Raw genomic sequence first — 15727 nt, 5'->3', positions numbered from 1 at the left:
GTTAGAAATAAGGGTATATAATAGAAAATGCAAGGCCAAAACAACATTGATATAGCGGTTAAACTGTTTCAACTGCTGTGCTTCAACCTCTCTCTATCTCTCACACCCACGCGCAGGCACACACACACACACACAACACACAACACACACATCTTTACCAGTTGAACCAAATGAAGTTTAAAGATAACATACATGGCTCTGTATAATGAAAACAGGACCACCAATGACATCATTCCCTTCTTTGTTGAGGGGTCACACACTGACACACACACACACACACACACACAAATCACCTTCACCAGTTTGACCACCTGGTCTACAGTAATAACTTATGCAGGCTTTCTATAGCAGAAGTACAGATCCTCTTTATATTATTAGATTCAGATCCTCCTTTCATTTATACTTTAACCACATGTTAACAATGCAAAGAGATGGGAAATTGAACTGAACACTGCTCCGATTAACTCAACTGAAAAAGCATGGCAAGTGGAGAAAACACCCCTTAGATTTCCTTTTTTTTATTTTTTTTATTCTGTAAGCCAGAAGCCTGCCGACCCCCAAAATGTGTTTGTCAGCCAGCGGGTTTACAGGAAGCGAGCCTTCGAGACGGGCAATGGCAACTGTTCATTTTCTCACTCATTGACCTCAACTCCCCACCTTTACAATGTGGAATACCAGCGGCCCTCTATTAGCCAGCAGAGTGAGTAACAGGGGATCAGGGAACCAGCATTTGGGTGAGCCAGCCGGTCCACAAAAGGCAAGCGCACCACACCCCGTGCACAAATGCACACACAGACACACGCACACACACATAGACGCACAAACCAGGGATGTATTGGAGGGTATAAGCCCGCCTAAACCTCCACTTTACCCACCTTTTTTCCGTGGAAAAGAGTTTACTTTCTTTTTTTTTTAGCCTGACATAAATCTCTATGACCCTAAAATTCATCATACACATCATACCAGGCAGCATCAAACTGATGCAAGGTCTACGAAAATGGAGTCTTTTAAGGTAAAAGAAAGCTTAAATCTGTTGTTTATAATGGTGGGGTTGCTCGGTGGAGGTCATACTGTAGTTTACCCAGCGTTTTTATTTACCCACTACATCACATCTCTCTACTAATGTTTAGTGACCTCGGAGTGGAGTATGGGGCACTGACAGAAGATCATGGTTTGTATTGCTATAACTGGACAAAAATCCCCCCCCCCACCCACACACACACACCTACACATCACCCAAAACGCCACCAATGATCACTAATACGCCGCGCTATTGATCCGCGAGCCGCTGGCGTTAGCTGCTGTTTCAGAGGGGAGATAGAACTGGGGGGGGGTGGGGGGGGGGTGGGGGGTGGGGTGGAGGGGTGGGCTGGAAGGGCTGGAACAGCACTGACAAGGGTTAAAGTGTTATTTCTCTCTCGCACGCAGGACAGCTGGATGAGGTGGGGGGGGGGGGGGGGGGGGGGGGGGTGGAGGGGTGGCTGAGTGTGTGTGTGGGGGGTGGGGGGGGGGGGGGGGCAGTCGGCCGGCCGGGCAGTAATTCTTAATTGACACCTGTCAGGATAATGGCGGCAGTCACAGCTGCTGCGGGAGAATTTGTCCATCGTCCCGTTCATCTGTCAGCTCTAATACCCGTCCTAAAAGCCCCCCCCCCCCATCCACCCCCATAGACCCCCCCCACACACACACACACACACACCCTCAAACCCACCCTTTTGCTGCTGCTGCTGGACTACACATGGATGCCTGCCCCCCGTCACCCAATCCTCCATCTCCATCTCCATCTCCATCCATCCTTCCCTCCTTTCTTCCCCCCACCATCCTCTCCTCTCTGAGTTCCATTATTCAATTATTGGCACGGCTGTTTATCAGTAACAGTATTGCCAAAGCAGTTTACAAAAATGTCAACTTTCATAAAACCATTTCATTTATGCATTCAAACCGTGTTGAGATGATTCATTATTTGGTTTGAAAAACGTGTACTGTACAATAAACGGCATAATAAACGTAAAGCCGTTCCAAAATTGAGAACGAGTAGTTAAACTCTCCACTCTTTCCCTCATTCGTTCCCTTTCAGCATTTCATTTCCCCGACGATCTCCATGTGACTTTGTCTGATGAGGTAAAACACAGAGGAAAAATAGCAGCACAGTTTGAAAAAACGCGTTTCATCCCCGTTCCCCCCACACACACACACACACACACACACAGACTTCTCTCTTTTCTCCCTTTGCTTTTGAGTGGCAAAAAAAAAAAAAACGAGTATTTATCCAGAAGAGAGGGGGATGTGAGATGTGAAACATGCTGGAGAGAGGAAAAGAGCGAGAAATAAAGGCAGAGGGAGAGCCGAGAAATGAGAGGAGAGATGAGAGGTATGTGAAAGAGAGAGAGAGAGAGTGAGAGAGAGAGAGAGAGCGAGGGGTAGAGAGACACAGAGGAAGAAGAGAGGGAGGAGAGGGAGGAGTGTGCAGGGGTTGGGTGTCCCTGGATAGGGCTTTTGCTCTTCTGTAGTGGGCCCATCTCGTTTGTCTTGTTTGTTTGTTGGCATCAAAGAGCTGCCTCTCACTCCCCCTGCTAACTGATGTAATGAGTGGGTAAGCTACATGTTTTTTTTGTTTTTTTGCCTGCGCCGAGGAATTCAAATACTTATTAGACAAAATATTCTGTAATTGCTCATCTTTTATTGATAGAAGTAACATGTTAAATTTGTCTCCGGCAGACTTTCCCATAGCCTCTCGAGGAGGCACGCCACTGATCAAGAGAGCAAATTTACCCTCGGCAAATGTAATACTTTACTTAAGAAAATTTGAGATGTCAATTTTTGCGCCTTAAATGTTGCACGACTACTTCTCTCTAACGCTTCCCCTCTTATCTTCCTCACGTCTCAAATTATGCGCCGGGAAAAAGAAAAAAAAAAACATATCAACAATTTTTCATTAATGAGCTTTTAAGTCTTACATCCCCACTGTGGAGCCTTAACAAAATGTAATTACTCAGCACAACGCAAATATTACATAGTAATTAAGCACACTTAACAAAGAGCTGATAACAGCAACAGCGCAGCGTTTATCAAAGCCACGAGTCCAATCCGAATTTCACGAAACTTAAAAAAACGAGTTTGTTATGCTGCAGCGACATTGAAAAATGAGAACAAAAATTCTTTATTTGGGGGGGGAAATTGTTTTTCTATGGCAGTCAGGAGTAAGACTGCTTGTCAGCCCAGTCCCAGAGGGCTGCTTTCTATCTGTTTCAGACTTGATTTTCTCAGACTTGGATTTTTTTTTTTTTGTCCCATGACTTGCTGCTGTTTTTATGTGCTGCAAGGCAGGCAACAAAGCACATCTGGCTGCTTTAATGATATGATTTCCCATCATACTAAGCCACCTCCATTATGACCTCCCACAGAGACACGCTGGCTGCACTTAAGCATAAGGTGTAGGTGTGTGTGTGTCTGTCTGCCTGTGTCAGTCTGGCGGTCCGTGTTTATTGCTGGTGGTGTGTGTGTGTCGTGTGTGTGTCTAAAGTGCAGAAAGGGTGACGCTCTGCTAGTGATGGTAGCATCGCGCCCTGAGGGCAGCTTTTGTTGAGAATGCCCCGTAAAGAATCAGAAAGAAAGAAAGAGAAAGAGACGAGGAGGGGCGTCACTGCGATTATGTGAAATAGATCCTCATCTATGCAAATCGGAAAAAGCATTCCCAAATCCTGCTAAAACCCAACCATAACATGGCTAATATCTTCCAATCAATAATATTAACTATTCAGCGATAATCAGCACCAATAAACCTTTTCTGATCTTGATCCTGCAATTGCTTTGTGGATGGGTGTGTAATGGGATTATGCTTTTTTGCGTGCACTAGCGGTGAAAAAGAATTTTCTCGGGGAAACAGAACATGCACACACACACACACACACACACACTCACACACACCGAGGCACACATATGCACACAGAGGCGCTTGTGGTGACTCGAAGCATTAGAAGAGCGAGCTGAGCATGTTTGACCTTTGACTGGCTCAATTCCCAGATGCAAATTTAACTATTAGTTTCGGAGGGTGGCGCAAGAGCAAAAGTGGCTATCGACGAGGCCGATCGATGCCACCTGCTAACGACACCGCCGCTCCAATTAGTGTAACCTCTAGCCGAGTCCGACCGCCAAACACACACCGAGGGAACGGCCAGGAAACATACAGTAGGACAGAAAAAAACAAAAACAACAAAAAAAAAAAACAGTCTGCGTGGATCAATGCGTGTTCCTGCTCTCTCTGATACTCCGGTGGATTTTAGGGAGCAGTGGGTCGGTGTGATGGTGAAAGTGACAAATATGTGTTGTTGATGGTTTTAGAGGTCGTTTTCGTTGGGTCGTTTTTGTGCTCCTGCGGGGGAATGGACAGGCGTTCTTAAGGCAGGCCTTGCTACAGAGGATGACTAACGCGGCGCGGTTACTGCTACACTCGTTGAAGTTATTCATTCTGGGAAAACTAACACTATTCAGCGCTGATCTACACACACTCTCTCCCAAAGACACACACACACACTTTTTTCACTGCATTCAAACATAAACTTCTCAGAAGCGGTGCAGCCTCAAAACCATCCAGCTCACAAGTTAAATTGTTCCAACTTTCAGGCCCGCACACCAGTTCCTTTGCTAAAACCCCAAATCAACCTTTTATCCAAACATGAGAGTGTTTTAATTCTGAGAAGGGAGGGTGATATACAAATCCAGGAACATTAAAAGTGAAAAACACACCTAGGGCACAGCGCTGTACTCCTCAGGCCGTTGATGTAGACGGGGGGGGGGGGTGGCACATAAATCTCAGCATGCTGATTATTTCGAGGGGAGAATATCACATAACAGCATCGTCAAGTAAGAGCACAAAGGTCGCTGTGTAATCTTAGCTACCCCGGGCATGCAAAACCATTAATCCCTGGGCACCGCGATTCTCCAGCTCCCAAATATACTGGAGGACTGCAGGAAGACGGTGAAGGGACGTCCGCTTTCACACAGCCAAAACTATGTGGAGACCAGGTTATGATGCGGGGTCAGAACACAAGCAAAAGTGCAAAAACTTCCAACAGAACGTCTACATTTTTAAAGGAGATGTTTCATTGGATTACTACTTTCAACTGCATCAAGTGGCTAGAACAGGCCTCCGCCGTACGATTAATATTTTTTAAAAAATATTCCAGTAACAGTTAAAAAAATTCCTAACACCCCCCCGACACACACACACACACACACACACACACACAGAGAGACACACTACACACACAGAAACAATGTGAAACTTTAACAAAACGACTTTCACTTACTCCAGTGAAACAACAAATTCAAAAGGAAAATACAGGAGTGTGACGGTAGAAAATAGTCTTGAGGGGAAAGGTCTGGCCTGCTTATTACGTGGTTAAGAGCGGTGGTGGTGGTGGTGGTGGTGGTGGTGGTGGTGGTTGGGGTGGGGGGTGAAGGTGGTGGGTGGGGGGCTGGGTGGCTTACTGAGGTCATTAACTGGCATTGTCTCCTGACGTGATTAGTCAGGTAGCAAAGTCCATTTGTCACCTGCACAGGCAAATTGAGTTGGTGCTGCACTAGGGGCTATGGGGACTGTATAATATCAACTTGATTACATCAAGGCAGCTGCGGACTTGACACCTTACTGAATTTGTCAGCATTAATCGTTAGGGCCTGTCACAAATCCATCAGCTCTACAGATAATTAGGGCTCTCTCTAATGAAGCCGACGGGAAGCAACCTTACCTTTCCCCCCCCCCCTCTTCCGCACACTCTCTGATAATTAACCACTGTCTTCCCCAGGAAAAAAAAGCCACTTTTTTTTCCTCCTCCTCCTCTTCCTCCTCTAAGACTAGCTAACCCTGCCTCGGATGAAAGACAGCATCACTCCATTCTGCCCCCCCCCCCCCCCCCCCCCCCGGGTATGTTTCATCAGTAGAAAAACATACATCATATCTATGCCATTTCTGTGGCTCTTAACACCACACACACACACACAGATACACACAAACACACACACACACACATGTAAAAGCTTCAAAATAAATTCTTGAGAGAATCACGCAATGTCTACATTTGAAAAAAAATGTGACCAACTGATAAAAATTCCATTGCAAAAATCAGAAATGTCTTTTAAGTACCTTCAACACTACTGTACTGTAAAACTGGATTAGTGTTCATTTGTTTTTATTTTTATTTTATTTTTAGGGCTGGGACTACAGTAATTACATTGCTGCTACATGAACGTGAGAGACATTTATTGTAAAGCAGCCTATCACTTATTTATTCTAAAAATACGAACTGTAAAATTTGCAGAACTGATCATAAAACTATTAGGATTCTCATCGTCTATCTCTGATGTAGGGGGATTGTTTATACAGGACTTGAAACACTCATAGAAATACTCTCAAAACTTATTTTATTCTATTCTATTCCAATACTATCTACCTTCTAATATTCTCCAAAAAAGGTAAAAGGTGCAAAAAAAAAACCCTGTCAAGACACGTCCACTACAGTTGCTGGAGTTTTAATTCTCTGAGCTCTGATTTCCATACTCAGTCCCACCATGAGCAATTTCCTCTCTGAGCAGCAGTACAGAGAGGAAGCCACAGGTCAGTACCAGTTCCCAGTGGACCATCAGGCTGATGTGTGTGTGTGTGTGTGTGTGTGTGTGTGTATGAGTGTGTGTGTTGGTTATCCGTTGCTACTGGGGCTGGGGCGTTATCTCTGACCGACTGTCATGTTCATGGAAGAATGGAAAACGTCCTGTCTGCCAAGCTGTGATTGACCATTACAACCCATGATGCGCATGGCACTCAATGGACAACCTAATGGATCAATGGTGTGTGTGTGTGTGTGTGTGTGTGTGTGTGGTGGCAGTGAGAGAGAGGAGAGGAGAGCAGGGGAGGGAGGGGTCAAAGCGATGCCATGTTTTCATGCTTCCATCTACATGAGGAAACCTAACAGGAGTCACTCTGCTCCCACCACTTCCAACCTTTTCCAATGTGATATTGCACCAAAACAAGAGCCGATCACAGTCACACACACACACACACACACAGAAAAAGTGAGGCTTCATATCTAAAGACGAAGCCTTTCTTCACAGTGTGGGCCAGAAATCATGTGAGCAGAAAGGCAGAGACGAGCAAGAAAGAGAGAGAGAGCTAGAGATCGAGAGAGCGAGCACCGGTTGAATGTTCTGTTCTTCACACTCCATCCTACACTGCTCCTCATCCTCCTCCTCATCATCGCCATCACCATCATCATCATCATCGCCGGCTCCCTTCTTAAAATGATAAAACCTGCCGAGTTCAAAGTCTTCGGCGCCTGGCCCTCCTGTTCGGCTCGCTTTGCACCTCATATTTCAAAATCTCTTTAAAATTCTATAACTGTCTTTTGTTCACTCCAGTTGTTAATGCCTAACTTCAAAGGCTCGGCCTCATTAGCACAGAGGTAGAAACCCCTGTCACTCATTTACATTTGTTTAAAGGCTGCAGGGAGACGAGAGGAAAAAGGGGGAGTCGAAATCCAAACCACTAGAAGTCAACCTTGTCGGTCCTCTGCCAACACCTGGTTTTATCAGTTGGTCACATAGTAAATATTATACTCCCCTGCAGCAGTGGATATTGATTTGATTGCTGGACTGAGTCTTAGGAGGAATGTGGGGAGAATGTGGATGGGAAAGTGCAAAAAAAAACATACCTTTACCTTTAAGAAGAAAGGGTATAAGTGGGGATTCAAATACCTGAATAAAAAGGAGTGTTTTGGTTTGTTTTTTTCTGTCATCTTTTCAACAAATCTGCCCTGCCTTCATCTGCCTTTTGTATTTTCCCCTAAAATCAAAAGATACGGATTTCCCCCCTAATTCAAAAACTTTTTTTCTCTTTTTGGTTTCTTGTTGAGACAACAGGGGGGTTGTGTGTTTGAGTGGCTAAACCTACCAGAGGCATGCCTGTCTCCATGGAGGGATTTATTGATGTTTATCAGGGATGAATAGATCAAAGACTGCCACATGACAGGCGATCAATCACGCATCAAATCAAGGATGGCAATCCTCTAATAAAACAGAAAGAAAAGGAAAAAACCGGCTCTCACCAGTTTTCTCCCCCTTCTTTCCCAGTCAATTATTCATCATTACTCACTCTTGAACCTCAAAAGCACCCTTTTATCCCCCATAACATGCCATTTAGTTTATCTCACCAGTCTTAACAGAACTTTCCTGGCAAGTGAGGGAAAAAAAAAATCTCAAAATGGCATTGCGCAGATCGGTGCGTAATTTACGCAATTAACCACATTTAAAACATAACGGAGGTCAATGGTGAGTTGCGCGGTAGTTTAATAATACTACTAATTAAAATGGAGTTGTAGAATGGATCGCAGCATGCAGAGCAGAAGGAAACAATGTGATGTGAAAGGAGATATTTTGATTTTGTGTTTCTAAATAAAAAATAGTTGGCTAACGGGATGGGAAATGGTGGTAAGGGGGGGCGGGTTATACCTGCTGATCGCCGCGGCTCTTGCTGCTTTCTCCTCGGCATAGTGACCGTCACTTTCCACGGTGCTTCTCATGCAGGAATTACAAACAAATCAAGTCTATCAGAGGAGAAAAATCATCCCGTTTCTCGGGGAGGGGGGACTTGATCTCGGAGCTGAAATTGTCAGAATCTTCTCTTCAAACTGTCTTGTCTTTTTTAGACTTAATAGCAGGATTGGCTTCAGCGACAAAACACTCAAAAATTATGAAGGGATTCGGCCGGCTCCTGACACCTTCTTGTCCATCAAAGATCATCTTCCTTCATCTGTCTCATGGCAGGGGAAAAAGAAGCAGCAGCAGCAAACAAGCAGACCTCGAAAGCCAAGTTTTCAGTTCACTCTCCCTGGAAAAAAAAATCCCCCTAATCTCACCGTGTTTGTTTGGAGGGGGGAGATACTTTGTTGCGTCTTTTGCGCACACCAAAACCAAAAAATAAATCAACTCTGACGGTAACCAAACAAATAAGTCCCGTGTGAGCGCACCACACACCTCTGATATGTAATGTATCCCTGTGTTTTCTTCTCTTTTTTTGCCACAGACCTGAAAGAGAGAAAAAGAAGGAGGGGAGAAAATAGATAGACAGGCATTAGATGGGTTAATGTCAGTCCCGTCACCACCACGCCACCTCAGCCCGGATCCAAGCCTCACCAGTCCGGCGGAGACTTTTTCCTCCCTCCCCTCCTTCCCTCTTTCTCTCCCCTGGAAAAAAAACCCCGGGACGATCGGGGTTTCTTTCTTACTTACGTTTTAAGAGTCGTGGAAATGATTTTCACCGCTCATCTCATCTCATCATAGACATAGTCGGGGTTTTTTTTGGGGAGGGGGGGGGGTTGATGCGGTGGAGAGCATATCACTAAAGAGAGAGAGAGGGGAAACAAACAAGACGCAGGCGCATCCAAGCCTCGCCAACAACAGATCAGATCGACATGGACTAAAATATTTCTCTCTCAAAAAAAAAACAAAAAAGGAAAAAACTCCAGGGAGTGATCCGAGGTCTCCCGAAAAAGAAAAAATGGAAACGCGGTGGATCCAGAAGCTGTTTCAGACAGTCTCAACTGATAGACAGACGCATCGAGTGGCTTTTCCTGCTACATTTTTACTCCTCCCCTCTCCACAAGCGTCACCCCTGACAGAGGAGCCTACCTGTCAATCTTTTTAATTGTCTTGTCCCCCCCCCCCCCCCCCCCCCCCCCCCTCTCTCTCTCTCTCTCTCTCTCTCTCTCTCTCTCTCTCTCTCTCTTTGCTTAAAAAAAAATTCTCAAACCACTGACAAAGGAAGGGATTGTCCTTTTGGAAACATCGGTAGATCAACTGAAACCAAACTTATATGGCATGAATAACAAACCACAGCAACTACTGCCCAAGTATAATCGGAGTGTAAGGTTGTTACAACAACTTGGATGACATTTTTTGTCTTATGATAGCATGGCACTGACATAAGCCAGGGGTTAGGCGTTCGATTCCCACTGGGAGGGGGGCTCAAAGGAAAACCCATGTAAAAACTGTATGCTGTCGTGATATTCTGAGGCGACTTGGATAAAGGCATCCAGTAAATGGCACATGATAATGGATGATGATAATAATAATAAAACTGCTAAATAAAACGTGCAGCATCGACAACAGAAGGCGATACAAATCAAAATAGTAGATTATTGCGCACGCCGTTAATACACGTTTTGGTTACAGGTGTAGTCCCAGTCCTACAGTACATGTGGGCGCACTACCATGTTTTGGCAACAGCTCTCTCCAAATAGAAATGTGACTTATGTGCGCATTTGCGCAGCATGCTCATACTATTATTTTTTTGTATTTGTACATTTTCAAAACGGGTCGGCGAGGTATTTGGCGTTGTTTTCGTGGGAGGAAAGGGTTGAGGATATGTTAGGAGATGAGGATTGATTTGTTTCACCTTACTAGGAAGTGAGTGTCGTGTCCGGGAAGGGGAGGGACTCCGACGACAAGTCTGGGGCGCTGCTGTGCTACTTACAAGGCTGCACCAGTGCAACGTTTTTAATCCTAAATAGCCGATTCCGTGCTCGTTATTTATTGCTTAAGTAACGGATATTCGCGCTACAAACCGTAGCGGGTCTTGTTTTTGTTTTAAAGCGCGTCTGGCCCGGCCCGGCCTGGTCCTGTGCATGTGCATGTGCAGAGGAGAAGCCTATAGCGCAGGCTAACGGCAGTCGAGTTTATTACTGCCACAAATGCACGTCAAGTTGCCCGTGAACTTTGTCACATTTCGGGGCCATGTCCGGCTCGCTGTTTGTGAGAAACAGTAGGAGGGCGTTTTCGGTAATCGGCGGGGGGCGCAGAGGCACCGACGCACTTTCTGGAGTTCATCCGGTTGCGCGGCGCTTCATCATAGATCTGTCCTACTCAGCGCACTTCATGGATTTTAAAGGATCCTCCATACCGAGCTCCATGAAAAAGCTGGTCGTAACGAAGCTTAGTCCAAATTTCAGAGAGGCCGTGTCATTGCAAACCGTTCCGGTCCCGACACCCGGCGACGGGGACTTGCTTGTCAGAAATCGGTAAGTTGTTTTTTTTTTTTTTTTTTTTTTGGAGAGGTGGGTAGAAACAGGGACTCTTATTTTCTCAACACGCGTCCGCGTATGTATAACGATAGACGACCCGTACTGTTATGAGGCTATTTTTGGATCATTATTTGATGTCGATCTATCGCGATATTGCTGAGAAGTTGCAAAAAGGGCTCCACTTACCTCGATTTACCCATATCCAGCACCTGCGATCATCATCATCATCACAAGATGGCAAAATACGTGAGGAATAAGCGCTGTACTGTAATTCCAAGTTCCGCCCCTCTCTGCATTTGTCTATCAATCCATCTCGGCATCTCTCTCTCTCTCTCTCTCTCTCTCTCTCTCTCTCTCTCTCTCTCTCTCTCTCTCTCTGTCCTCCTGTCTCTCTACGTCACCAACCTGCAAACAGAAAGTCATGGGGGGGTTCAGACTGGCATCAAGAGATGGAGATGATGGAGATGGAGATGCAGTTTTACATGGCGCAGGAATTGCAGCATCATTTCTCTCATTCACAGCTGCAAAACCCAGCAGTGCATTCAGCGATAGTGGAGGGTAAACCCACCTAAACTCAGTGTAACCACCTTTTAGCCTGGCAGAAATGATTATGATGTGAATTCATAGTATCCATCATAGTAAATACTCTCAAACTGATGTAAGATAGAAAGATGTGGTCTTGTAAGGTGAAAAGGGCATTAATTAATGTTATTTTTTTTAATTTTGTTTATAATGGTGGTTGTTTGCCTTACGGTGATCACCAAGTGGAGGTCATACAGTAGCTTACCCACCTTTTATTTACCACATCACTGACTATATCTGTGCCCGATCCAGTTCTAAATGTTAAATTAGCCTTACTCAAATGCACCTTAGAGTTGATTGTGTTATTTACTGCAAATAAAATGCACTTTTTTTTATCAGAATTAGTTTAAAATATACCCCATTAGTGCCTAATTGTCTATAATGCAAGGCAACGTGTGAGCAAATGCATGTGAACTAAGACTTTAGACCCAAAACCAGCTGAGGTAGCCTGTATCAGTGTTGCATCACAGTTAAGGGAATAGCTAATTTAATATCTGAGCTGTAAGAATGTCAGGATCAAGCCATTTTAACAGCCAAAGAAAAGAAGTTATTGCTTGTGTGTGATTTTGGTGTAAATTGACGACCACTTATCCCATATTGCACAGTATCAGTGCCATCTTAATGAAATAAAATATATTTAAGTGTTCATCGAGGAAACGTAGAGTAAGGAATTGATAATTGAAAAGATTGTGGATGCAGTGAAGAGGTGGAATCATGCACCTACAAGATAGGAATGGACGAGCTGCGGCGGCCACTCGGTTCCTAGTATAATTTGTTTCCCTCTATGAATAGTTTTCACTGACATTGTCATTGAAACAGGCCTCTTCAACATAAATCCCTAAGCGTCAGAGACTCTGAGTGCGCCCCACCCTCGCGTTTGATCCAAATGTACAATTTACAATACAATTTGAATCAAGTCACATAAATATGTAAACAAATGCATAACCTAGATGGGAGATGGAAGTGCCATCACATTTTATGATGTGCCGTTTTTCATGCTCGGCCAACCTAAGTAGTTCGGGCCAAATTAAACGTACTCTTAGCATTTTTAAATAGAAAATGCACCCAAGACACTAATCTTTTGCATAATTATGATAGCCAGAGCTGCCTATAAATCAGAAATACAGGCCTTGTGACCTTTAACAACTAATGCAGTATTTTTTTTTAAGTGGAGCATGGCCTCCTCTTTACATATATATATCCAATAACAGCTATCATCTTGTAGTAAATTTTGCTTTTTTCTGAGACTTGCATACAGTAGGTGTTGGGCTTTAGCATTCAGTTTACCTATATGGTATCATTATACTTTATAGAAGAACTGCAACTTGGATAAAGCTACAGTATAAATTTCAAAAGTTGTAACGTAGTTGTGCTCTTGTGTACAAAATTATAGATGTTTGCATTTATATATGGGCAAATGATGTCTCCATTGTTTTGATAACAGATTATGTAAAAATGATCAACATTAATGTCACAAATGTCAGCTCACGTTAGCTTTTTTATTTTTTTTTTTTATTTTTTTTTTGTGAAGTGAGTTAAACCCAATCGCTCAGTATTTCTGGTTATGTAGATCCAAATAGCTGTACTGTCGATGATAGTATAAGAATGTAATGTGTCAGATTTCTGTGTAAGGAAACTGATTCCATAAGTATAAGTAGTCAAATGAAGGTGTTTTGTTATATTAATTGGACCCGTGTGTTAGTGCCTAAACCACACACGTGTTATCTAAGTGCACGTGTGACATGCACAGTGATGAGGCACAGCACGCATGCTGCTGTAAAAGACGGTAAATGATTTATTTATACATTCCTTTCTCACATATTTGTTTCCTCCATGTTATCAGCTGAGATGAAAACAACTATCTTCATGTTGAGGCAAGAAACAACTATCCAAGATTTTAAAAGTGCAGTTTGTTCTGGGTGTCTCTGAAGACAATGAATCATGACATCATGCAATGTGTTTTGTGATACAAGCCTTTCCCTGTCAGTGCAGGACTGTTCTCTTCAAGAGAAAAGGGAATCATTGCCAAAACAAACCAGAGTGTTTGCACCCCATGCAGATGTGTCTAGAGAGGGAAGCTGAAGTCTTGACCTTCAGACGCACGGAGGAATTTAGGAGATATGCGCTTATAGTCATGATTGTTAAACATATATTTATTTCTTAGTGAATTTGTAAAAGGTGCATACAGCATTATACCTTTGTGAATGCTAGGTATGTGTTTTGTTCACTATACCTAATCACGTAAGAATCCTATTTTGTGAGCTTTAATCCAGCCATATGATTTTTCTCTGTGATTTTATTGCAGTTTTGTGGGAATCAACGCCTCTGATGTGAATTACTCGGCGGGCCGGTACGACCCTTCGGTGAAGCCCCCGTTCGATGTCGGTTTCGAGGGCATCGGTGAGGTGGTCGGCCTTGGCCTCAGCGCCAGCTCCCGTTACACCGTCGGGGACACGGTGGCCTACTTCGGCAGCGGCGCATTTGCAGAGTACACGGTGGTGCCAACCAAGGAAAGTGTGCCTGTCCCCTCGGTGAAGCCAGAGTTCCTCACCCTGCTGGTCAGCGGCGCCACGGCCTACATCGCCTTGAAACGTCTGGGCGACCTGGCCAAAGGCGAGACCGTCCTGGTCACGGCGGCCGCCGGCGGAACGGGACAGTTCGCCGTGCAGTTTGCCAAACAGGCCGGCTGCCACGTGGTCGGGACGTGTTCCTCCACCGAGAAAGCCGGCTTCCTCAAGACCGTCGGCTGCGACCGGCCCATCAACTACACCTCCGAGGACCTGGCCAAGACGCTGCGGAAAGAGTACCCGCGAGGCGTCGACGTGGTGTACGAGTCGGTAGGAGGCAGCGTCTTCGATCTGGCAGTCAATTCTTTGGCCAATAAGGGCCGGCTGATCGTGATCGGCTTCATCTCGGGGTACCAGACCGCATCGGGGATCCCGTCCGTCAGAGGGGGGACGCTGCCGGTCAAGCTGCTCCAGAAGTCGGCCAGCGTTCGGGGTTTCTTCCTGCCCCACTTCCCCAGCGACTACAGGGAGGCTCTGGGTAGCATGATGCAGATGTTTGCCAAGGGGAAGCTGGTGTGTGAGGTGGACTGTGGGGATCTGGCGCAGGAGGGGCGGTTCGTAGGCCTGGAGTCAGTCTTCCGGGCTGTGGACTATATGTATGCTGGGAAAAACCTGGGCAAGGTCGTGGTGGAGGTGGCACCGCCTTCTGTTAGTAACAGTAAGCTGTGATTCACCAAATTGTGAATGCAGTGAAGAAATCATACCTCACTTGAACTGATTGCTAGATTGAGGCTTAAAACTGTATAATTTTGAGGACATAAAAGCTTGAGATTTATTTTTTAAGATAATTTATAATGGGGCTTTATGTTCTTTATTTTTGTAAGATGATTGAAATGACACTAAGAAAAGCAAAGCTACACAATCCTTTCATGAATAAACATAAGTACTTAGCAAATGTATCCTCTTGGTTATTATGGCTTTGTAGAATATAAACTGTGCAAAGTTAAAATTTTTGCTCATTTAAATGGAAGGTTCAGTAGTTCCTAATTCACTGTAGTCAATTACACAGAAAAATCAGAAATGTAACAATTACTGTGCATTTATAATGGTGTCACACACATTCAGATTCAACCTCAGAGAGACATTTACTACTGTGTTTTCATAGGTGTAATCCTGACACTTGAAACATTTAAAAAGTGTACTTACAGCATTTCTCAGTCTCGTGTGCGTCATTTTCTGGTGTGAGTCCAGTTTTTACATTATTTTAGACTTGATGCAATAATGTGCTTGCTTTTAGCACTCTCCGGCACTTTATCTACCATAAATATTTTATGATGGACTTCATTGTTTTTCTAATAGGGCTTAACATTGGTCTGTGCTTGTCAAAAGTGAGTGCTGCTCCAGGTGTGCTTGGTATTTCATTGCCTGTTTGTGGCTGACAGAAACGGCGTTCACATAATCAATCTTTCCATTCACATGCCCCTAAGCTGCACATAATAAAAAAAAATTAGTCTAGCTAACCACAACTTGGACTTGAAAATACCATTACTTTTCCCCACAACAAGC

The 15727-nt window shown here is 44.4% G+C and overlaps 2 protein-coding genes across 2 annotated transcripts in view; one reads left to right on the top strand and one right to left on the bottom strand.

Annotated features, from left to right (window-relative positions):
* The window catches only part of LOC139917023 (teashirt homolog 1-like), a 36402-nt gene extending 26864 nt beyond the window's left edge, over positions 1-9538 (bottom strand). Inside the window, exons 1-2 of the mRNA XM_071906042.2 lie at positions 9283-9538; positions 8503-9078 (exon numbers count right to left, since the gene is read on the bottom strand). Coding sequence (XP_071762143.1) covers positions 8503-8542 — 40 coding nt within the window. The 5' untranslated portion in view covers positions 8543-9078; positions 9283-9538. The remainder of the gene's footprint in view (positions 1-8502; positions 9079-9282) is intronic.
* Positions 9539-10550: 1012 nt separating this feature from the next.
* Positions 10551-15340, top strand: LOC139917027 (prostaglandin reductase 3-like). Its single transcript, XM_071906046.1, has 2 exons — positions 10551-11069; positions 13960-15340. Exons 1-2 carry the CDS (start codon positions 10786-10788, stop codon positions 14888-14890), a joined length of 1215 nt encoding a protein of 404 aa, XP_071762147.1. The 5' UTR covers positions 10551-10785; the 3' UTR covers positions 14891-15340.
* Positions 15341-15727: the final 387 nt, after the last annotated feature.

The sequence above is a fragment of the Centroberyx gerrardi genome, chromosome 12, assembly GCF_048128805.1.
Source record: "Centroberyx gerrardi isolate f3 chromosome 12, fCenGer3.hap1.cur.20231027, whole genome shotgun sequence".
NCBI lineage: Eukaryota > Metazoa > Chordata > Actinopteri > Beryciformes > Berycidae > Centroberyx > Centroberyx gerrardi.
This window is presented reverse-complemented; position numbering and strand designations above follow the sequence as displayed.

Bases quoted from the DNA above. Each gene is read 5' to 3' on its own strand.
- LOC139917027 (XM_071906046.1), top strand. From the start codon at position 10,786: ATGTCCGGCTCGCTGTTTGTGAGAAACAGTAGGAGGGCGTTTTCGGTA. The intron at 11,070-13,959 runs GTAAGTTGTTTT...ATTTTATTGCAG, and splicing joins GACTTGCTTGTCAGAAATCG to TTTTGTGGGAATCAACGCCT.